The following is a 23881-nucleotide window of genomic DNA, read 5'->3' as shown; positions in this document are numbered from 1 at the left end:
ATAAACTGCAACACTGGAAGCTCCACCTGAATACCAGGGAAAACTTCTTTACTGTGAGGGTGCTGGAACCCCGGAGCAGGCTGCCCAGAGTGGTTGTGGAGTCTCTTTCTCTGGAGAGATTCCAAACCCACCTGGACACAATCCCATACAGCCTGCTGTGGGTGACCCTCCTAAAGCAGAGCAGGGCTGGACTAGATGACCTTCAGAGGCTCCTTCCAACTCCCACCATTTGGAATTCTCTACACCTAGAGAATACAAGTTGCTTCAAACAAACATGTGGAACAGACTGAAAACTGTCTTTGGCTCTCAGGTTAGATTAATTCTTTTAGAAGTCGTGGTGTGAAGTGGCACTATTTTGAAACAATCAAAAATTTAACACTAATTTAACATTTTCACATGCTTTGTGCTTTTATGGAGCCTACAGACAATACTTTTTTACATGTTTTTAGGTTGTTTTAGAGGTTACTTCTAGCTGAGCTTTTGTCCTCCTTTATTAAGAACTTTTAACATATGAAGTAATTTATTTCACAGGTACTGAACAGAAGGAATTACATTCTGTTCTAGTCCAAGACAGGGGGTCTTTTCCTCAGACTAATCCTCATGCCAGAGGTTTTCCAAGACAACAAACTACCCTAGAAAAGGCAAGAGGTCTAAAATTTATGAAAATGCACCAATTTAAACAACCTTCAGAAACAAATCTGGAACTCTGATGCATTCTTGTGTAACCTGCTCTAGGCAAACCTGCTTTAGAAAGGGAACTGGACTAGACACCTCCAGAGGTCCTTCCCAACCCTCACCATTCTGTGAAACCAAGACTGTTTTCTTGCCAGATGGCTGACTTCCTTGCATGTTAAACCTGTAGGAATACCAGAGAGCCCCTCTGGCTCTCTAGGACACCACAGCTTCCAGCAACCAGATCCTCTCCAAAGGGAAGCCAGAAGTGACTCCTCCTTATGTCATCTGAGTGCCCAGATGATTCAGGCAAGAGGAGACAGACACACCTAGGCTTTAAAGCATGAGAGCAGGGTTCCTATTATTTAGCCTAGTTTTCAGGCTTTGAAAAAGCATATATGAGCTTGTTTCAACCAAGAACTGCAATCTGCAGAAGCAGATTTACTGTATCTACTACTTCTGGCAGCCCAAGGGGCACTACCACTGTTCTAGGTGTTACAAAGAAAAGATGGACACTACTTTGTGTCCTCAGTGCTGCTCAATCATTTCATAATCCAAGGAGCAGGAGGTTGTTTTCTGACTGAAAGTCAAGGGAATAGGAGAAGAGTTGATGTGGTGGAGTCACCATCTCTGGATGGATTTAGACAACATGTAGATGTGGTGCTGAAGGACATGGTTTAGTGGCAGATTTAGAAGTGTTGAGTTAATGGTTGGCCTAGATCTTAAAGGCTTTTTCCAACCTAAATGATTTTAAGATGCTATAATAACAGATTTTATGATAATAAAGGTTTATAAAGGCCCAACAACATACACAACATAATTCAGCAAAGTAAGTGCCTACTTAATTCCCAAACTATCTTGATATAACTCTGATTAAGTCTAGTAACAGCATTTTAAGAAGCCTAACATGTAGGAGCAGAATGGTATGTTCTAAGATTTAATCCTATTTTCAAACATTGTTTCTTAGCATTGTGTGCTTCTCCACCATTGTAGCAGAGTTTCACACAGCAGCAACGTCCACATTTTAGGACCCTCTCGATTTTCAGCTGTAAAAATATCCTAGATCCTACCCAGCATATTCTCAATATGTGGAAAATAATGGTTTAAACATCTCTTTTTCAACAAAACATCTCCCCTATAAGGTATTTATTCATCATGCAGAAATTATTTGATAAGCTTTAGCACATTTCACAGCAAGAATTCACATCAGCAGCATCTCCATATCAGAATTTGTTGTTACCTCTGTCAGCTCCAGCAGACCCTGGCTATCAACTGCTGGCTCAGCTGCCAGCCTTGTGGTCACAGGTTTCCAAACAGGGACAGATGATGGGTGAAGACATGCCACTAACATTCAAGTGTTAGGTGACTGGTGATACCAAAGATGAAGCAGCAGTTAACTCAGAGGGAAGCAAGACAGACACATGGTGTGACAGACAGTTGATGGTGACCTGCCAAGAGGAGTTAGTAGCTGAATTCACTGCGTCCATGTAGTTAAGGATGAGAAACCACCAGAATATCCCCAAAGTGTAACAAACCAATAATTTAGAGCTTTCTTACCCCCTTTTATGCATTGTTAGAAGCCTTAGCAGTTTAGCTACAATGCCAGTTCTGCATCAGGCACTGTTAGTAACCCAAAGCTAAGCCTCTGTGTAGTAGTTGTGTAAGATTAATGTACAGAACATAGCTGGTTTATTCTCTCATAACAATGTTTACGTATTGTACTACCCTGAAAAATAAAGGAGCTTTTAAGCTCAATGATTTCTAAACAATAACAATAGTTTTAATCACTGACATGGAGAATCGTAATGAGGAAACATGTGACCTACTCCAGAAAGGAAAAGCTCAGCTCAGTTTTTGAGCCATCTTCTGTAGTAGGACATGGGCACTAGCTCAGGTATGTATGGGACCATTTCACTTCTTAGTGCTGTTTAGAGTGGATATAACTTACTTGGGTCTTGAATGCTCTTCACTTTAAAGTTATTAAACATGTCAAAGAAACAGCACTGTTTCACAGTTGTTTTAGAATTGTTACACTGAGGGCCAGTCTTCAACAGTTCAGAAAATAAAACCTTTCACAACTTTTGTCACCTTTTGTTGCTTGCAGAACTCCTAATCTATTTCTTGTGTAGGTGATGTCATTCTTCTAGGAAAACCTGCTGAGGCCTCTGTGATGCACTGACATTTCAGGAATAACATTCACATCCTAGTTCTACCTTTATCCTTCTCCTCCTTCACCTTCATAAAAAAATCTAACAGCTATTTGGTTTTGCTTAAGTCCAGTGGGCATGGAGGAGAAGAGGAATAGAGCAAGAGCTAAACCAGCTTATAACAGTTAATAGTATTAGACAAGCATATTAATTCATGCCAGAACATAAAAATTAAAACATACTGCTGGTTGCATGTTTGTTTTACTTACCAGATTTGTAATCTAATTTTCTTTCCTCTTAGCTCTACTGTTTTGATTTTAAAATCAACACCTATAAATAAAATACAGTGAACAGAAAAGCAGGAATAAGAAGCAAAAGTAATGAAGGTTCAAATTTTTTGTTGTTTGTTTTGTTCTGCTTTGTTTACACCAGTATGGGTCACCTCAGGAACATAATGGGGACCTGACACACCCATTCTGTGAGCCACACAGTTTGGCAGCGTCACAACATAAACCTTCCACTTTGTGCAACACTTCCAGCGGCAGCTAAACCCAACGTAACAGCACAACAACAGGCACAGAACGTTTGTTTTTCCCCTCCTCACCTCAGACTGTCAAGAACAAGCCGGCTCTACTTCTAGGTGGCACAGGTGCCCTGGGGACATGGAGCAAAACCAGTCCCTCCACATCAGTTTTGCAGCCTGTGAAGTGGGAACCAGACACATCTGGTTTCCAGCTTAGCATCTGTAAAGTGCTGCAGTAGAAGTGCTGGAGCTGTAGTTGCTTTATGAAGAAGTTAGTCAGCACTTTCTTAATTCCAGTAAATGTCTACTAGCTGACTGCTTAGATTTAGAGACTTAAAATGTTTGTTTTATACCTGCATGGTATTTTTATCCATCATCTCAAAACTCCAGCCACAGTTTGAATGCATGCCAAATATCAAGGACAGAACCATGGACACCTTCCTATACAGAAAGATTTTACTTCTAGAAAATGATGCTAGTCATCAACACATTAAGACATACTATGGTCAAACAATACCTAGGATACAAAGATTACCACCTCGACTACAAGAGTATTTCAGGGTATAAATGTCCTAGAACATCACAACATTTGTAGATGTGCTGGTTTTGGTCAGGATTGAGTTAATTTTCTTCATGTGTATGAAGATTATTTTTTTGCTTCAGCTCTTCCTTCTGACTGCCATCACCTCCCAACATTGCTAAATCAAGAGGGGGAAATCAAAAGACAAGAGAACATGGCTCAGACTGGCACACAAACTCACACAGAAGTGAAGGAGTGTTGGAAACACTGACTATTTCACGTACAACTGCATACCAAGGACTAGGATGAAAGTGAAGAGAGAAAAAAAGGGGTTTATTTTCTCTAGCAAAAAATGTCTCTTTTCCTACTGTGTCCAGCTCTGGGCCCCTCAGTTTAAGAAGGACATCGAGACACTTGAATGTGTCCAGAGAAGGGCAACAAGGCTGGGGAGAGGCCTTGAGCACAAGCCCTATGAGGAGAGGCTGAGGGAGCTGGGATTGTTTAGCCTGGAGAAGAGGAGGCTCAGGGGAGACCTCATTGCTGTCTACAACTACCTGAAGGGGGGTTGTAGCCAGGAGGAAGTTGGTCTCTTCTCTCAGGCAACCAGCACCAGAACAAGGGGACACAGTCTCAAGCTGTGCCAGGGGAAGTTTAGGCTCAAGGTGAGGAGAAAGTTCCTCACAGACGAGAGTCATTTGTCATTGGAATGTGCTGCCCAGGGAGGTGGTGGAGTCTCCGTCCCTGGAGGGGCTCAAGAGGGGCTTGGACGTGGCACTTGGTGCCATGGTCTAGTCATGAGGTCTGTGGTGACAGGTTGGACTCAATGATCTTTGAGGTCTCTTCCAACCTTGGTGATACTGTGATACCCCTGGTTACAGCCAAGTGTCCTTGTTGATAGTAGTCAAGACTGGATTGCGACTCTGACAGAAAGGACTTAGCCTTTCGGCAAAGCTTTTGAAAACTCCTGAAAATTTAGATAGGGGAGAGGAAAAAAGAAAAGGAATAAAAGGAAGTAAGTACATTTTGCATCCTGAAAAGCAGTTACATATTTTTGGCTTAGCATTTATTCCAAAATGATTTTAAAGATAGTTAGATCTGTCAAGGTGTTGACAGAAGAAAACAAAAAATATTAAGTCTCATGTGGAATCCAGGCATCCTCAGCAAGTTTGCAGATGACACCATGCTGTGGTGTGGTTGACACACTGGAGGGAAGTGATCCACAGGGACCTGGGACAGGCTTGAGAGGTAGGCTTGTGTGAACTTCATGAAGTTCATCAAGGGCCAAGTGCAAGGTTCTGTGCCTGAATTGAGTCAATCCCAAGCACAAACACAGGCTGGGTGGAGAATGGATAGAGAGCAGTGCTGAGGAGAAGGGCTTGGAGGTGCTGGCTGGTAAGAAGCTCAGTATGAGCTGGCAGTATGTGCCTACAGCCCAGAAAGCCAATTCTGTCTTGGGCTTCACCCAAAGCAGCGCAGGCAGCAGGTGGAGGGAGGGGATTCTGCCCCTCTGCTTCACTCTGTTGAGAACCTACTGGCAGTGCTGGGTCCAGCTCTAGAGCCCCCAACACAAGGACATAGAACTGTTCCTGTTAGAACAGGTCCAAAGTTGGGCCACGAAGATGATCACAGGGCTGGAGCACCACTGCTGTGAGGACAAGCTGAGCGAGTTGGGGTTGTTTGGCCTGGAGAACAGAAGGCTCTAGGTGGGCCTTAGAGCAGCCTTCCCATATTTGAAAGTGGAAACAGGAGAGGGACATCTGACAAATGCATGGAGTGACAGGATGAGAGGTAACGGCTTCAAAGTGGAAACTGACACTAGACATTAGGAAGAAATTCTTTCCCATGAGGGTGGTGAGGCACTGGAACAAGTTGCCCAGAGAAGCTGTGGAGGCTCCAAGTCTGAAAGTTTTCAAACCCAGGTTGGATGGGTCCTTGAGCAACCTGATGTAGTAGGAGCACATTGCAGGGGGTTTGTAACTACATGATCTTTGTTGCTCCTTCCAAGCCAAACCATTCTATGAAATGAAGTGGGAAAGAGTCTATATGCTAAAAGATGGTTTTGAAATAAGATTGCTGTTGACATTATTTCAAAGGCAGATCTTTCTATTAACCACCTCAAAGTCACACTATGAAACATTTTCCTACCGTTAAATTTTGCAGCAAACAAAGCAAACCAATAACAGCTTGGGAAAAGCCCCTTCTTCTGCAGAACTGTTTGAATCATTTAACACCAAAGTTCAGCTCACCAGAGCTAAGCAAAGGTTGCTCGACTGCTTTTCATAATTAGTGACGCTCTGCAGGCATCAGCACAATACTAAAAGCTTCACGTCTGCCAGCACTGAAGGAAAAAAAAAGTATCTGGCAGCTTTCCTTTTTGCACATGAAGAAGCAAATTCCTGAGCCTGTCAGGTTTCATTACTGTGTTCCACCAGAGACCTGGCCAAAGGTAGTGCTTTGAGTTTCCGTACAAATTAGTAATTTAATTAAAACAACAACACGATGATTTGTTTTCCACTTCCACTTCAAGCCTCATCTTGAATTATGAAAAGGTTCAACAAAACAAATTATTGGGTTTGATTTATGACAATAAAAATTATCTAAATGGAAGGTTTTGCTGTCCATACAATGACTCCAGCTACTAAAAAAAGGTGAGGAAAAACTTAATAGCCTCTGAAAGTTAATCAGGAAATCAACTCTTTCCACTGTTGGAGATAACAAACATTTACGGGTCTACCATGACAGAAATTTAGACAATGGCACATTTCAACTCACTAAGCCAGTCTTAGATGTTCTTCATATTTGCAGCTGTAGAACAGAAAATTTGGACCAACTGCTGAAAAAATCCCATTCTTCAGCAAGATGATTGCAAACAGCTTTTTAAAAGCATGACTGTTTAGCACAAGATAGAGAAGATATGAAGTCTGATTGTAGGAGATGGTGGGGTTTTAGAGCACTGTGTGGTAATAGCACAGCAATATTTGATAAACTCTTTAAACTCCTTCTTTTCACAAACATTGAATTTACAGTTCTTCTAAGCAAGATACGTGGTTTGGGTTTGAAAGGACCTTGAAAAGTCATCTAAGTCCAACCTCCCTGCACTGAACAGGGCCATCCTTAACTAGATCAGATTGCTCAGAGCTCTGTCTAACCTGACCTGGAATGTTCCCAAGGATGAGGCTTCTGTAACCTGTTATAAATGCAGATGACTGCTAGAAAGCTTCAACCACCCTAGTTATGGTGAGTCCCAGTTGCGCGTGAGACTTGTGCCAGTGTCTGACCACCATCAGTGGAAAAAAATTCTTCACTGTATCTAGTCTAAATCTCCCTCTTTTAGTTTAAAACCATCAACTGTCACAACAGGTCCTGCTAAAAAGTCTGTCCCCAGCTTTCTGATCAACCCTTTTAAGTACTGAAAGATCACAAAAAGGTCTCCCTGGAGCCTTCCCTTCTCCAGACTGAACAACCCCAACTCTATCAGCTTGTCCTCACAGCAGAGGGCTTCCAGCTCTCACATCATTGTTGCCTCCTCTGGCTCAGCTGCAACAGGTCCAGTTCCCTCCTGTGCTGACTCCAGCACTGGATCACAGTATCACAGTATATTAGAGGTTGGAAGGAACCTCAAGAGATCATCAGGTCCAACCACCCTGCCAAAGCAGGATCACTTAGGGTAGTCTGCACAGGAAGGCATCCAGGTGGGTTTTGAAAGTCTCCAGAGAAGGAGACTCCACAACCTCCCTGGGCAACCTGTTCCAGTGTTCTATCACCCCCACTGTAAAGAAGTTTCTCCTCATGTTGAGGTGAAATATTCTATGTTCAAGTTCAAGAATCTGTTGTTCCTTCTCTTATTACTGTGCACCACCAAAAAGAGCTTGCCCCTCTCCACTTGACACCCACCCCTCAGATATTTATAGACATTGATCAGATCCCCTCTCAGTCTTCTCAAGGCTAAACAGCCCAAGGGATCTCATTCTTTCTTCATAGGGGAGATGCACAAGTCCCCTAAACATCCTCGTGGCTCTCTGTTGGATTCTCTAGAGCAGTTCTCTTTCTTGAACTGGGGAGCCCAAAACTGGACACAGTAGAGAGGTAGAAGGACTTGCCTAGACCTGCTGGACACACCTTTCTTGAGGCATCCCAGGATACCATTGGTTCTCTTGGCCACAAGGGCACATTGCTGTTCTATGGACAACTTACTATCCACCAGCGCTCCAAGGTCTTTCTCCATGGAGCTGCTTGCCAGCAGGGCAGCCCCTAACCTGTACTGGTGCATGTTGTTACTCCTCCCCAGATGTAGGATCCTGCACTTGTCCTTATTAAACTTCATGAGGTTTGCCTGCACCCAGCTCTTCAGCCTGTCCAGGTCACATGGGATGGCTGCATGTTGGATCCAGCATTGCAAGTGGGGTCTCAGCAGGGTGGAGTAAATTGGCAGAATCCCCTTCCTCTCCCTGCTGCCAGGGATAAAGCCTAGGATGTGACTGACCCTCTCAGTCTTGTTAAACCTGCTTCTAAGACCTGATAAGCACAAGCAAATGGTCAGAATTCTGTGCAGGACTCTGGCTGTCCTTTTGTAGTTACCACTCCCTTAAGTCAGATCCCAAAACACAACTAACACCCAAGGTTAATGAACTTGGGCATTCAGAGGCTGCTCCAGCCTTGAAGCTGTAGAGCTGCACAGTGGTGGGCTTCAATGTGTGCACTGACCAACAGGACTTACTAGCCCTGGCATAACATGCTACTAGCACTCTCTCTGTTCCCTAACACCTCCAATTACAGCAGGTATCCCCTAAAAATAAGTCAACAACAGCTAATAGCAAGTCACTTCAGCACCTTGTGTCCTTTGTTATACAAACAGAACTGAGGGCACAGATTTATGTATAGTTCAATAAACCAGAGGAATCAATAATTGCTGTTGACAACAGCATGAGATCCAAACTACACACAGAAAGGGTTTTAAAAGGCTCTCTAGCTACTACAACATTGTCAGAGTACTCCTGGTTTACATGCTACCTGGTTTATGTTTTAAATGCCTGCTGGCTAATTTATTGTCAATGAAAACCCAAATGTATGTATGCCACAGAGCCAAAAAGGGCACGTGCTTATGGCTGTACCCTTTGTCATGTCACGGTGGTGTAACGGCAACCAAGAAGACCTACCACAATCTCCCCTCCCATGAGGGTGGCCTTCTCTCTATACATCAGGCTCACCTGGACCACAGGCAGTGAATGTGTTCAGTTCTTCTACAATTAATCCACTCACATCATGAGTACATCAAGATAACAGCTTTCCTTTCTACGAGTTAAAAGCTGTGCATTTGGGTGTGAGATTTTGACCCCCATTTTAATCTGGAAAGGCCTTTTTCAGAAATCCAAACACACATCCCATACACATGTAAGAGCTAAAGAAAAAGGCACAAAACCAGAGATCACAGAATGGTAGGGGTTGGAAGGGACCTCTGGAGATCATCTATTCCCATGCCCCTGCTAAAGCAGGGTCACCCACAGCAGGTTGCCCAGGATGGCAAGGACAAGGGGCAACAGGTATAAGCTTAAACCATCTCAACATGAAGAAAAACTTCTTCCCTCTGAGGGTGCCAGAGACCTGGAACAGGCTGTCCAGAGAGGTTGCAGAGTCTCCTTCTCTGGAGAGATTCCAAACCTGCCTGGATATTGCATTCCCAGGCAACCTGCTGCAGGTGACCCTGCTTTCACAGGGGGTTGGACCAGATGATCTCCAGAGGTCCCTTCCAACTCCCACCATGCTGGGATTCTGTAATTAAAAACACATTTCATACAAAGGAGAACATCTGTTACAACATGTGCTCAACTGAAACAAGGTTTTTGGCTTCTCCTAGGGAAAAGAGTGTGAGAATAGAAGGGGGTTTTAAAGCGTATTAAAGACACAGCTCAGCGGACTGCCTGCACTGCTTTCAAAAATAAACAGCCTTAAAAGAAAGAGAACAGCCACTCAAAATAGAAGTGCACTAATGAAGTTCTAGATAAGGGCAAGTCGGTGAGGGTGACGTATCTTGTCACTGAACCAAGCCTGAGGCTGTTCCAAGCTTGAAACTGAAATCCAATAAAAATGAAGTCTTGCCCAGACAGATTACAACATATTCATTTTTCACCCCAAAGAGGAAGTAGAAATTATCTCCTAAAGCACAAACGGAAACACACAGAACTGGGGCTCGCCTCTCTCTTTAAAACAATTTGTTTAGAAGTAAAACAAATAGTGAAGAAACTTCTCTCCATGCATTTTGCATCTGTTTTCAGTAGCATTATTATTTTTTGCCTAAGTGGCAGAAAAGGGAAGTGGAAACTGTTCTGCTTAATGCACACAGAGTGACCTTTTGGTGACCAAGACTTCCTGAGAGTGAAGTTAAAGGAAGAACTAGGGAAACAGATGCAAATAGAGCACACAAAAAAATTCCCCCTCCCACTTAAATCAATCCCCAGAGATTTGATTTTCAGAGGCCTATGAGTGATTTGTATCTAACCAATAAAATCAGGGAAAAAAAAATGATCAGACCACTTTCATAGGAACACAGTTTTAAAATTCAGAGCCATATACTAATTAAGCATTAGAGGAGATACACAATTCAAAGCCTACCACAGTTGATTTAATTTGGACATCTGACAGCATTATACAGCCAAATTGTTTTACTTCCACTACCACTGATGACCTGAGGTGATATATATGATTGAGGTCACATCCTTCTCCAAGCAAGAAGCATCTTTGTTACCCTTGGTCTGTAACTAAATACAATATTTACACCCATCCAAATACTGCTGAAATCAATGAAAAGAAGCTCAAGATCCTTGTTACTTGTTTCTACCAAGGGAGAGGAAGGAAGTAAAACAAAAAACTACACGCTGGGGGGAGGGGAAGACTGCAGAAACTGCTTCAAGAGATAAAAACAAACCCAAGGCCACTGTATCTTAATTGAATCGAATCTGTAGGACACACAGTAGATGTTAAAACACTCTAAAGTGGAAATACCTTCTTCAAACTGTGTGTTACAAAGATTTTAGGAAGATCTTTGGAATAATTAAAGGTTAGTCAGACAAGAAGCAGTTTGAGGATGATTTTAGAGGCAGGTAAAGTACGTTGGGCATAAAGCTTCAGTGTGTAATTCCAGAATGATTAACACACAGACATTTGAGACTGCTTGCCTAAAATAAAAGTGTACCCATAGCTCAACTGGCAACTGTGCTACAGACCAGAACGAAACAGATACACCAACAACAGGAGGAAAAAAACCCCAAGTATATATACATGCAGGCACTGAGTTCTGAAGGTAATGAAAAGGAGTTCTGAGGAACCTGTCGGTGACTTTTTAAATCAGCTTCTCAACACCTCAGATGCTTGCTACATCCAAACTCAACAGGAACAGAGGAAATTAAAATGCCTTTATATTCTTGTACAAGTCACAAAATGTAGGGGTTTTGACGCTATTTAGGGTACCAAGTTCAAAGCATGCACCAAAATTTTTGATAAACAGAATAAGGTAGGAGGGAGCTTGGGAGAAATATGGCTGACTGTATGTTCACAAACAAAGCTTATTTTCAAAACTCCTGATTACAGAACAGGAAAACATAGCGAGCTACAGCTACCTGACCTGAAAGGAAAATGGAGCATGAGGTGACATTAAACTTATTTCTTGAGCAGCACTCTCCAGATTTTAAAAAGGCAGAATCAACTTCAAAATGAGACTGAATTTAGCCTTTTTGTTTGGGTCTCATTTCCCACCCCTTGGAATATCAGGAAAAAACAGTTGTAGAAGTGTGGGTATTGAATACTTGCTGGCAATACTCATCTTCTTTCTTCTTTAAGGACAGCCTAGTGAAGAGACTTAATAAAGATTTCAGGATCTTTGTGATGAAAGGCACTGTAAAATGTTTCTTCCATGGTGTGGTGTAGCTAAACCCACAATTATTCTGCATAGCACACACACTATTTTCATGACATCAACATTTAAGCTCCCAGCAAGAAATAAGAAAGTCCAGAACCCAGAATCATATGGCCCTACTTTTTCTTTCCCTTTGCTACTGACATGTTCAGCTGTTCACAGCAGAGATGGAGTCTGACAGCTGCATTCCACTCCCTTTGCAAACTGCACTCTGTGTTCAACACTATTCAAGTGGCCTCTTCACTTGGCCTGTTGCTTTATTATGTATTCTCATACATGCACTGACTGGGGACTATGAGGTGCTCTGGCACTTCTGCAGTGCTGATAAAATCCAGGGGCTGAACCTCATGAAGTTCAACAAGGGCAAGCGTAGAGTCCTGCAGCCAAGGAGGAACAACCCCTTGTACCATTACAGGTGAGGGGTTGACCAGAGAAAGCAGCTCTGCAGAGGAGGGCCTGGGAGTGCTGATGGACGAGTTTCACCATGAACCAGCAATACACTGTGACCAAGAAGGCCCATGGTATCCTGGGGTACATGAACAAGAGTGTGGCCAGCAGATCTCTACTCTGCCCTAGTCAGGCCACACCTGGAGTATTGCATCCAGTTATGGGCTTTCCCAAACAAGAAAAAACAGGCACAACTGGAGAGAGTCCATCAGAGCCTACAAAGATGCCGAAGGGATTGGAGCATCTCCGTCTAGGAGAGGCTGAGACACCAGGGGGTGTTTAGCCTGGAGAAAAACAGACTGAAAGGGGCTCTTATCAGTGCTGATCAATATCTAAAGGAAGGGGGTCAAGAGAATGGTGCCAAGCTCTTTTCAGTGGTGCCCAGTGAATAGGACAAGTGACAAAAGGCACAAAGTGGAACCCAGGAGGTTTCACTTAAACATGAGGATAAATTTCTTTCCTGTGAGGATGCAAAAGCGTTGTACCGGGCTGCCAGAGCGAGGTTGTGAAGTCTCTGTAGAGACCTTCAAAACCCCCAGGGCACAATCCTGGGCGACCTGCTCCGGGTGACCCTGCTTTAGCAGGGTGGTTGGACTAGATTATGTCTGGAAGTCCCTTCCAAACCCTACCACTCTGTGATTTCTATCAGCTGAAATTTACAAATTAAGGATCAGGCCCAGCCAGCAAGGATTTTGGAAGGGCAGGTCCTGCCTGACCAACCTGATCTCCTATGATCAAGCGACCCACCTGGTGGATGTGGGGAAAGCTGTGGATGTAGTCTACCTGGACTTCAGCAAGGTCTTTGATATTGTCCCCCCCAGCAAATTCCTGGCCAGGCTGTCAGCCCATGGCTTGGATAGCAGCACTCTGAGCTGGGTTAGGAACTGGCTGGAGGGCTGAGCCCAGAGAGAAGTGGTGAACGGTGCCACATCCAGCTGGCAGCCAGGCACTAGTGGTGTCCCCCAGGGATCAGTGATGGGCCCCACCCTGTTCAATACCTTTACTGATGATCCAGATGAGGGGATTGAGTCCATCATCAATAAATTTGCAGATGACACCAAGCTGGGGGCAGGTGTTGATCTGTTAAGAGGGTGGGAGAGCTCTGCAGAGGGACTTTGGCAGGCTGGACAGATTGGCAGAGTCCAAGGGCATGAGATTTTAACACATCTAAGTGCTGGCCACAACAACTCCATGAAAGCAGCCAGGCAGAAAGGGACCTGGGGGTACTAGTTAACAGTAGGCTGAACATTACCCAGCAGTGTGTCCAGGTGACCAAAAAGGCCAATGGCATCCTGGCCTGGATCAGAAATAGTGTGGCCAGCAGGAGCAGGGAAGTCATTCTGCCCCTGTACTCAGCACTGGTTAGGCCACACCTTGAGTACTGTGTCCAGTTCTGGGCCCCTCCGTCAAGGAAAGATGTTGACTTGCTGGAACGTGTCCAGAGAAGGGCAACAGGGGTGAGTGGTCTGGAACACAAGCCCCACGAGGAGAGGCTGAGGGAGGTGGGGTTGCTTAGCCTGGAGAAGAGGAGGCTCAGGGGAGACCTTATTGCTGTCTACAACTACCTGAAGGGAGATTGTAGCCAGGTGAGGGTTAGTCTCTTCTCCCAGGCAACCACCAACAGAACAAGAGGACACAGTCTCAAGCTGTGTGCCAAGGGGAGGTTTAGGCTGGACGTTAGGAAGAAATTCTTCACAGAAAGAGTGATTGGTCATTGGAATGGGCTGCCCAGGGAGGTGGTGGAATCACCATCACTGGAAGTGCTTAAGAAGAGACTGGGTGAGGCACTTGGTGCCATGGTTTAGTTGATTAGATGGTGTTGGGTGATGGGTTGGACTCGATGATCTCAAAGGTCTTTTCCAACCTGGTTAATTCCATTCTATTGGAAGAAATATCTATTTCTACCCTTTCTCCCTTCTCCCCATTCTAACTAAATATTCAGTTCCAGCTTATGCAAGGGGAAAAGAAATCTTTAGAGAAAAATTAAAATGAATGATGCTTGTCAGAAAGAACTCACAGGCAGGTATGAGCATGGCAAAAAGTGAAATGTTCTTCTAGTCAGGATGATTATCTGAGAATCTGATGTAGATTGTAATTCAGCTGAGATTACAGCAAATTACTAAATTTGGCATTAAAAGATAGGGCAATTTACTTTAAAAAGTGTTTTTCAAATGGTTAATAATCCACATACCACATTTACAAATGCTTGTGAGACTAAATAGTGATAAAGTAAAAAAATTAAGGAGCAGCTTAAAGGGTGGTTCTGAAAAATGACCAAATGATACTTACAAAATGAGCAGGCTGATACTTTTAAGTCAAAACCTGTGTTATACAACAAGCTCATGGGAATGAAAATTTTGTGGTTTCAGTCCACATTTTTAAGGATAGGGAATGAGGAAAGGGTTTGAATTGGGACAGAACCCCCAAACGTGTATGTGTGTGTGTATATACATATATGTAATCATATACTTATATATCTCATATGTGTACATATGTTAAAAGAAGAAGCAGCCTTCCTTAAGATTGCTGTGGGAAAAGACAAGAATGAAGTTTTCACCTTTATTATTATTTGATGAACATGAGGTATTTTGCATAGACACAGGCACTTTAGGAGAATAGATAGGGAAAAGACTGCATGGAAGGAAAAGCTACAGAGCTCTATAAATCTAATGAGTGCCCAACTTTCACAACATCAACCACTTCACAGTAAGATCAAAGTGAGGTGACACAAGGTCAAAGAGCATTTCTCAATGTAGCCTCTCAAAGGAGCCTTGCACAGCAATGCATTTGCATGTGACTGATGTGGATCCCACAGGCTACAATTAGTACTGAACAAATCACAGGTCACAGCATTCCTATCCTGATCCATAACAATCCTTTCCATTCCAGGCTTAGTTGAGTAGTTCTCCCTATGATTTTGCTTGTAAACCAGGAGCGAAGGAAGCTTAAGACTTTACAACAAGAAGTAGCTTCCTGTGAACAGCTGTTAAAGGATACAGCAATGCACATGGCACCTAAACTGCTCTGATACTATCAAGGGCAAGGCCTCTCTCCTGGGATGCTTTCAGAGCTGGTGGAAAAGATCTGAAGGATAAAGGGAGGCCTCAGAACCTTTATGTACCACTTAAAAAAAAAAAAAGCCACGGAACTCAGCTTGATTTGAGGGAGGAGGAGAGTCAGCTACCTGAGAGGTGAGTCAGTGCTGGGCTTCAGGTTTGGATAAGCAGGAACCTCAGGTTCAGAGATTAAAACCTGGAGAGAAGCGCAATGCCTGCAGCTAAATGGGACAGATGGGAAGTGCTCTTGAGTACAGGAGTTGTGTAGATCTGTCATGGAAGAAAAATAGCAGAGACACTGGAAGAAGCTAAAACAGCTGGAGACTTTTTACAAAGGCAGAGTGACAGAATGAGAGGTAATGGCTTTAAAGCAGAAGCAGCTCAATAGAGAACAGACATTAAGAAGAAATTCTTCCCCTGGAGGATGATGAGGTACTGGAATAGGTTGCCCAGAGAAGCGGTGGAAGTGTTCCATGCCTCGAAGTGTTCCAAGGCAGGTTGGATGGGGCCTTGATTAACCCTGCCTAGTGGAAGATGTTGCTGCCCATGGCAGGTGGGATGGAACTTGGTTATCTTTAAGGACCCTTCCAACTCAAACATTCTATGAGCCTATGTCAAGATTTGGTGGATGAAGACAACTGTGAGACTGAGCAGTGATTGGATAGACAGTGGAAAAAGAATCCAGGCCTTTCACTATTAAAGTGACTAATGAAAAGAATACAAGAGAGCACCATTTAAAAAGAATCAATATATAACATCACCTCCATGGATATCTGAATTAAGATGCATTTCTCTGGGGATAAAAACAACTTGGGATGGGGTAAGGTGGGGGGGAGTAGGGGAAGAGAGGGACCAAAAGCAAGCACCTTTCCTTCACCACTCAATTTCCAATCATCTCACGATGAGTATTTATCCACTACCTTTGGGAAATCATCCTTTTTCATGCTGAATTTGGTTTTTAATTGTCAAAGGCCTGTGAAACCTCAAAGTGATAGTTTTGGATTCTGCTCCTGTGTGAGTAACAGGTAGATGAGGGTCAGGTAGCAAATCATAAATAGAGATCAAATTTTACTTTAAAACATATATTTAAGCTTGTTGTCAAAGCTAGTATGAGGCAAAAGCATTAGTCCATTACAGAAGTTACCTTAACTACTCTGGACTTAACACTGGCATGAAGAGAGTCATTTTACATCCTTGCAGATACAGAGGAATATGTTTACAAACAATTTCTTTGCCCAAACAAGCAATAAAACCAAGTCATAACCTAAGAGTAAGAAGAAACAATCTGACCTAGCACATAAAAATTGGAAACAGCAACATCTATTCCTCATCTGACAACAACCACATGCAAAAAACCCCCACCATCAGTAAATATTTGAGCATATTGAGCACTCTCAGTACTATGTAAATAGCAGATGAAGCAGACACAATATTCTATGCAACTGGCAGCCCAAAATAAATACATCAAAAGAATTTTAGATCAACAGCAGCACATCGTGTGCCACGCTGAAATCTGCCAAGCTATTTTTGAACACTTTCAAAGAACTTCAGCATCGGAGATGAGGCTGAAGACATTGTGATGTGATTTTATTACAGAACTGACTTTACCAATCTGGCAGTGTGGTCTTCTTATGTTAGCATTAAAATCCTATGTCTTCCTTAATTGAATCCACCCTGCTGCTCAGCAGAAACACTCCACTTTTCAATGACACAGCGTTACAGGCATTTGTCAGTGTCCATACTGGACCTTCTTCCCAGTGCGGGGCTGTATCCCAGTGGCACTGACAGCTGCACAGCTACACAACAGGGATCTGTTTGTCCTGAGCATTCCCAGTGAAAACCATTAAAAAAGATGGAATTTGACTACCAAGGTTCAAAAAGGGGATTTTCTTCCCCTTGAAGTGTGGCTCAAGAGAGGGAAGGTGGATACAGACAGCTGGCATAAAACAAGTCCATAAAAGCCCAACAGCTTTGAAGAAAAGGATTACTCTCACAGAAGTTGCCCCAAAGCTAGGAAGAATTTAAGAACCTGGCTCCAAATCAACATCTTTATACTTTCTCTTGTCTTGAGCAATATAAAGTGCCAGAATTTGGGGATTTTAATTTTACAGTGTTTGAAAAGGTTATTTCAGCTGCTGAGGATACAGGCAAGACTTATAGCATACAGAAATCACAGTTTTCAGAGCTAAATTCATCACCAGTTCTGTGAATGCAAGTATGTATTGTTACAGAAGTAATGCAGGTATAAGAGACCTCCTTGCTCTCTACAGCTACTTGAAAGAAAGTAGTAGCTGAGTAGGGATTGGTCTCTTCTCCCAAGAAGCAAGCAATAGGACAAGAGGAAACAGCCTCAATCTATACCATGGGAGGTTGAGATGAGACATTGGGAAACATTTCTTCACCAAAAGGGTTGTTGAGCCTGGCTGCCCAGAGCTATGGTGGGGTCTTCATCCTTGGAGGTGTTCAGAAGACCTGTGGTGCTGAGGGATATGGATCAGTGGTGACCTGGCTGAGCTGGCTTAAGGGTCAGACTTGGATCATCTTGGAGGTCTTTTTCAACCTTAATAATTCCATGGCTATGCTAAATCAGCAATTAAGAGACAGACCAAGTTTTGGGACATCTGCAGGTCTTCCACGGTTGGAGAAGAGCTTTGAGCAGCCTGCACACTGCCATACAAAAGGTTAAGGTGTTAAATGTTCTGTTTGGCCTGTACTTCTACAGGTTTAGTATAAAATCAAGGTTGAGAGCATTAATATCAAGATGAGGAGGTAAACATACATATTCAGCATTCCATTTAAAACACAGCTTTCAGAATATAAGGTGGGCACAGCAAATTTTAGCCTTTTCAAACTGCATCTCAAGGAATTTTCAGTTTAGCTAACTCCTGCAACTGGATCAGTCACAGATTTTTCAACAGCATTTCAAAACATTCTCACTCCACTTCTAATTCTTGCAAACCACTGCAGTGGTGGCAAGGAAAGAGCCTGATGATTTCAGCTCTCAAAGTCTAACCTCGGGTTGTTTTGGAGCGTGAGTTATTTTCAATCTCTGTGAAACGTAAACAGCAGAGGTACTTCTTCATACTCTACATTGCAGCCAAGGGATCTGGGGGAATCTCAGCAGCTCTCAAGTTTAGTCAGAGGACCTTGAAAGAATGCCATTACTGTCAACTCTACATGTGTTTTGGCACAAGTTAATTTCCCTATACTGCTTTATGTTGGCACACTTTGTGTATCAAACATTATGTAATCTTCTGTCTAGCAGCACACCATTGTTTATTTCCTGTTTCTTTTCCAAAATAAGGAAGCTTCTTTGCTTCAGTCACTGCCTCATTTATCTAGGAAATCGGTTTTGCTTACAAGTAACCAGACTGGAAGTCTGGACTGGGGTCTAGAGCATCTCCTCTCACTTCAGGAAACTGACCCTAGTGACAGAGCTCAGCCTCAAAGGAACCCTCAACGTAGGTCAATGCAAAGAAGATGTGAGTTCAAAACAATACCTAGGCTTGAACAATTCATAAAGAATACACTCCAATTCTATCTCCTCAACTGGACTATACATTTAATTACATCTGCCCATCTATGGAAGACACCAGCATTTCTTCATCACACCAGGTCACTTGAGGATTAATGCCTTTGATATGTCTCTTACTGTCTAACTTCTACAAGGCTATCAACTTCAAACCAAAAATAATATCAACACTATGAGTGATCTGCACTATCAGACTTGGAATTTAAGACAACCTTGGAAAGATTGAAACAACTGATAAAATACACATTAACTTTCAACGAAGAGGCACTGCGTGTTATTTTGTCACTTGGAAAGCAGTTTTGGATAGGAATAATTCAGCTTCGAAAGGGCAATACCATCACTTTCCATCAGGTGCTCTAAGTTTCCTCACATTCCAAGCTACAATTAAGCTATTTTCCCATGACACAGACTTAACAACCTCCTTGCTGCCATACTCAAAGAGTTCAACTCCAAGGACAAGACGCCAACAATGACGCCGACTAATCAGCTTGTTTTCCTACCTCTACACACCTGTGTATTGAAAGACGGCAGGCACTAAATTACCTCACGACCTGCGGAGATGCCTAAATCATAAGACTGCATACTACAAAGCTAGGAGGTGGCTCTCCACAGTTAGTTGAGTGAGGAGCAAAACACACAGCATGCTCAAGAGGTACTACTCTTTGAGAAACATTAAATTCCTCATCTCTAACATCACAAGGGGGTTCTCGAGGAAGGCATAACAGCAATCTGGAGTTAATCAGACTATGGTCTGGAAGAGTATTTTAAGTCCCGTTGACTACACTGAAGACACACTGGGCAGCTTTTCAAATTCCAGAATATTGCTGTTTCCCTACTCACAACAGCTAAGACTTGAGCACAGTACCATGTTTTATCAACCATCCCTAACTGTTTTTAAACTGTGGGGGTTTGTTAGTAAGGCTGAAACAGGGCACCCCAACACCTTACCCAGACTTGCAAAGGTAACTGGAACCTCCATGATCTTTCCATCAAGAACAGGAAAGTTTGGCACCAAAGGACTCTCTCAACATAAACCCCACGAATTCCCACACGGATAAGGAACCCACCCAGGGCAAAGCAACCCTGCTCTGATGATGGGTGGGAAGAGGACTGGCACGGGGACCACTACACACCCCAAAAAGGGGACGAAGCCCGGGAGGCCCCTGAGGGGCAAGCCGGCGGCCGGCATGTGGGGAAGGGGCCCACACTCGGGGGAAGGTGGGAGTGGGGCCAGGAAAGGACGCAGCCACACTGAGCTTCGTTTCTCTACGGCCAGGCCCCTGCAGCAGGGTGGGCACAGCGGGCACCGGGACAAGGACAGCCCCCCTCCCCCGGGACGGGGCGCGACGGGCTCCCTTACCCACGGTGGACTTGCAGGCCTCGCAGAAGGTGTCGTCGGTGAAACGTTCCATGAGGCTGGTCTTGCCCACCCCCCGCGACCCGATGATGATCACCTGCAGCTTAAAGTCGGCCGGGCGCGGCGGCTGCTTCCTGCGGCGGGACTGTCCCCCGGAGAGAGCCGGCGAACCGCCAGCCGAACCCGTCCCGAGGTCCAACCCGCCGCCCCCCAACCTGCGCTGCGGCAGCCCTGAGCCCGGCTCCATCAGCGACGCATGCGGCGCCGCGCTGGCGCCCCGCGCTCCCTCCCCGCCACCAGCACCGACGACTGAGAAGCAAAGGGAAGAAAGGAGCAGCGAGGACGTGACACGGCCGTCGACTCCCGGCCCTGCACCCGGCCCAGCCCGACAGAACGGCAGCAGCAACAGGAACGGGAACTGCGCCGCCGCCACCGCCGGGAGCGGCGCGCCCAACCCTGCGCCGGCCCGGGCCGCGCAGCGCCCTCTACAGCGCCGGAGCCGTGGCCCGCGCCGCAGTGCCGGGGGCGGGGAACGGCCTCTTGCCTGCCCGTCTGTCCGTCCCGTCCGTCCTTCCGTCCTGGGCTCCACGCCTGTCCGGCTCTAGCTTGTGTGCCCCGAGAAACTGCGGGACGGGCGGCCCCGCGGCCTTAGGGCTGGGAGACGGGCCGAAGCGTTACATCACATAATGCTTTGGGTGGGAAGTGCGATGAATGGAATGATAATTCGTGTCAATTAGATGATTCTGATTAAAGCAGAAACTCTAAAGCAGAAGTATGGATGGGCTAAATAAGAATATGGAACTAAAAAGTGAGACAGGGATGTTTTCTTTTGCTATAAAATGTTCTTTGCCTTTGTTATTATTGTTTATATTTTGTTTGCTTTATTATATTTATGTAGAAGCCTGAATAGTAGAGTGAAATACTAGGGAAGCTACCAGCTAACAGCTTGTGTGAAAAACAGCCTATGTAACAAGAATAAGTTGCTCAAGGATGAGAAAGGAGGAGAGTTTGCTGCAGAAGATGTGAAAGTGAATACACTAGAAACAGTTGTGTGAAAAACGAGCTCACTGCTAAATGTTAAATACAACAGTTTATCACAAAATAAAGGCAAAACAGCACAGGGCGCATAATAGGGTTACTCGAGGCACACCATAACAACACGAGTTGAACTTACATAGACGTCAAACATACATATTCATACCTTTCCCCAGTCCGTTCCCACCCTTCTCCATCAGGGCTGGGACAAAACCTGCACTTTTGAGCTTGCCAGTCTTCAGACATGTCAGTGCCTCTCCCAATACACAAGGATCTAACCCCACCCAACTCCATCCAACCAATTCCCCATCCACCAAATGATCCACCTACCAAATCCATATCTGTCCAATGTAGAGAGAGGACTGTTGAGGTGGTCCATGGTGGACTCTGGCCTTGTGTGCTGGGAGCCTGTACAATCAGGCATTTCTTGGAAGCCCAATGTGAGCTGTCCCTCCTGGGAGGGATGGTGGGGTCTCCCCTGAATTTCAGAATCACAGAATGTTTGAAGTTTGAAGTTACCTCAAAAGGTCATATAGTCCAAAACCCCTACTTAATCAGGACTATTTAGAGCCAGTCACACAGGAACTCATCCAGGAGAGGTTTGAATGTTTCCAGTGAAGGAGACCTTCAAGCACTCAAATAGACCACAGCCATAGGTGGACACCTCTCTGTACAGCAGTACAGATGATTCTGTTGTTGGCTGGTGTGGATTTCACTATCAAATCCAAACCTAGTATGTTTACTTCAGGATGATACACTTGCTTCTAGGCATGGACTGGACCTTTTCTAAAGAATAATTTCTGTTGTTCAAATTCCAAGCAAAGTTAAAAATTGAATTAGAGGAAGTATTATCATAAATCATGTGAAGGAAAACATTCAGGATGAGTGTTGCTTACTGTAATTTTGGAGGAAATTTCTACTTCTCCAAACACTGAGGACCTAGAATTTACATGATCCAGATTTTTCAGCAAGAGCAGGTGGCAAAAAATGAGGGCTTGACTTCTAGAGGTAGGAAGGATTCAGTTTTAGCTGAGATCCACCTGTAGATGCAGATTCCTCTGAACATCGGATTTGAAGACAGCTGAAACTAAGGGACATCTGAGAAAATTTGGTCCCATTTTCTAGATCCTCACTATCATTCATGAGCTAAGGAATTTCCACATGGGAATGTCAAGTTGGACTTTACATATAGGAACTCCTTGCCACACTGGAATTATTTTTCTCCAGAGCTAATTTTCTTGAGGAACCAAGAGACAGTGTGACAGGAAGGCTGTGATGTCAAGAACAAAACAAATCCACAAAACAACAAAAAAAGTGAACTAGAAATAGTCTAAGATTTTTCTCAACTGTCACTCATTTTCAGCACCACAAATATGGGCAGCTCTTCAAACAACTGGAATGGTCTAAATCTTGAAAACCCCAAAGAACCCAGCAAATCAATCCCAAGGCTTCTTGCATGTTCCTGTCACCCCACCCTCTTTTAATTGATTTGCTGTGGTGCCTTAATTAGTTATTTGAAGGGAAAATCCATCACTAAGAGTAAAATTGTCTGTCAAGTAGAGCATTATAATGATAACCCTTTTGTTTTGAGTTGTTCCCCGCCCCCAGGTCCTTCCTCTGGGATTACAATGTTCCCCAAGACACTTGCTGTAACCCATCTGTAACTGATGGATCCTCAGGATTGCTCAGCTCTTCGTAAATCGTGCAGATCACAAGGTGTGGTGTATACTGTTCCTCAACATTAATTATCAATGCTGTAATCTTCTGGTCAGCACAGCTGGTGGATTGTGTGCTGAGTCCTTGTGGTTGTATGTATTTTAGCTCTGTTGATACAATCAACGTCCTTCCCAGGAATGGGTTGCACGTAGGATCTTGTGATTCTCACACTTGTCTCTTGTGTTCACATCTTCTGTAGCACAGGAAAGGCTGAGGGAGCTGGGGTTTTTTAGCTTGGAGAAGAGGAGACTGAAAGGTGTCCTCCTTAATGTTTATAAATACATGAAAGGCAAGTGTCAGGAGGACAGATCCAGGCTCTTCTCAGTGATGTCCAGTGATAGGACAAGGGGCAACAGGTGAAAGCTGGAGCATAGGAGGTTCCACGTGAACATAAGGAAAGACTTTGTCACTGCAAGGGTGACAGGACACTGGAACAGGCTGCCCAGAGAGGTTGTGGAGTCTTTTGAGCTTCCTTCCAACCCCTAATACTCTGTGATTCTGTGAGTGGGTTATACCATCTGGATACACAGGGTTGTCAGCTGAAACTGTGTATCCTGTTTTATCTCACTTTCTCAGCAACTGAGATTGAGTCTCAGATCATATTATTTGTTGAGGGATTTCATGGCTCAGCTGAAGTTTCAGTTCTTTGAATGATGCAACACTGCTCTGTTTGATCTATGGCTTATGTACAACTGGAGCTATTTATGCAGTTCCCCATGGGGTGTCTCTGCATAGATAGGGTCTCAAGGTGATCCAATGTTGGGCTACTTTTACAATCTGCCCTGCATTGCCTGCATGCATTAGACATTACCAAAACTTGCTTATGAACTATGAGACAGACAATCCATACAGGCATGACCACATATGAAAACTAAAGTTCAACAAGGCCAAATGCCAGGTCCTGCACTTGGATCACAACAACCCCACAACAACTCCAGGCTTGGGGAAGAGTGGCTGGAAATTGTGT

At 44.2% G+C, this 23881-nt stretch overlaps 1 protein-coding gene across 1 annotated transcript in view; it reads right to left on the bottom strand.

The window, feature by feature from the left end:
- The window catches only part of RAB12 (RAB12, member RAS oncogene family), a 30100-nt gene extending 9441 nt beyond the window's left edge, over positions 1-20659 (bottom strand). The window contains exons 1-2 of the mRNA XM_009909949.2: positions 20167-20659; positions 3089-3149 (exon numbers count right to left, since the gene is read on the bottom strand). Coding sequence (XP_009908251.2) covers positions 3089-3149; positions 20167-20410 — 305 coding nt within the window. The 5' untranslated portion in view covers positions 20411-20659. The remainder of the gene's footprint in view (positions 1-3088; positions 3150-20166) is intronic.
- Positions 20660-23881: the final 3222 nt, after the last annotated feature.

Source organism: Dryobates pubescens, chromosome 9 (genome assembly GCF_014839835.1).
Source record: "Dryobates pubescens isolate bDryPub1 chromosome 9, bDryPub1.pri, whole genome shotgun sequence".
In the NCBI taxonomy this organism is placed as follows: domain Eukaryota; kingdom Metazoa; phylum Chordata; class Aves; order Piciformes; family Picidae; genus Dryobates; species Dryobates pubescens.
This window is presented reverse-complemented; position numbering and strand designations above follow the sequence as displayed.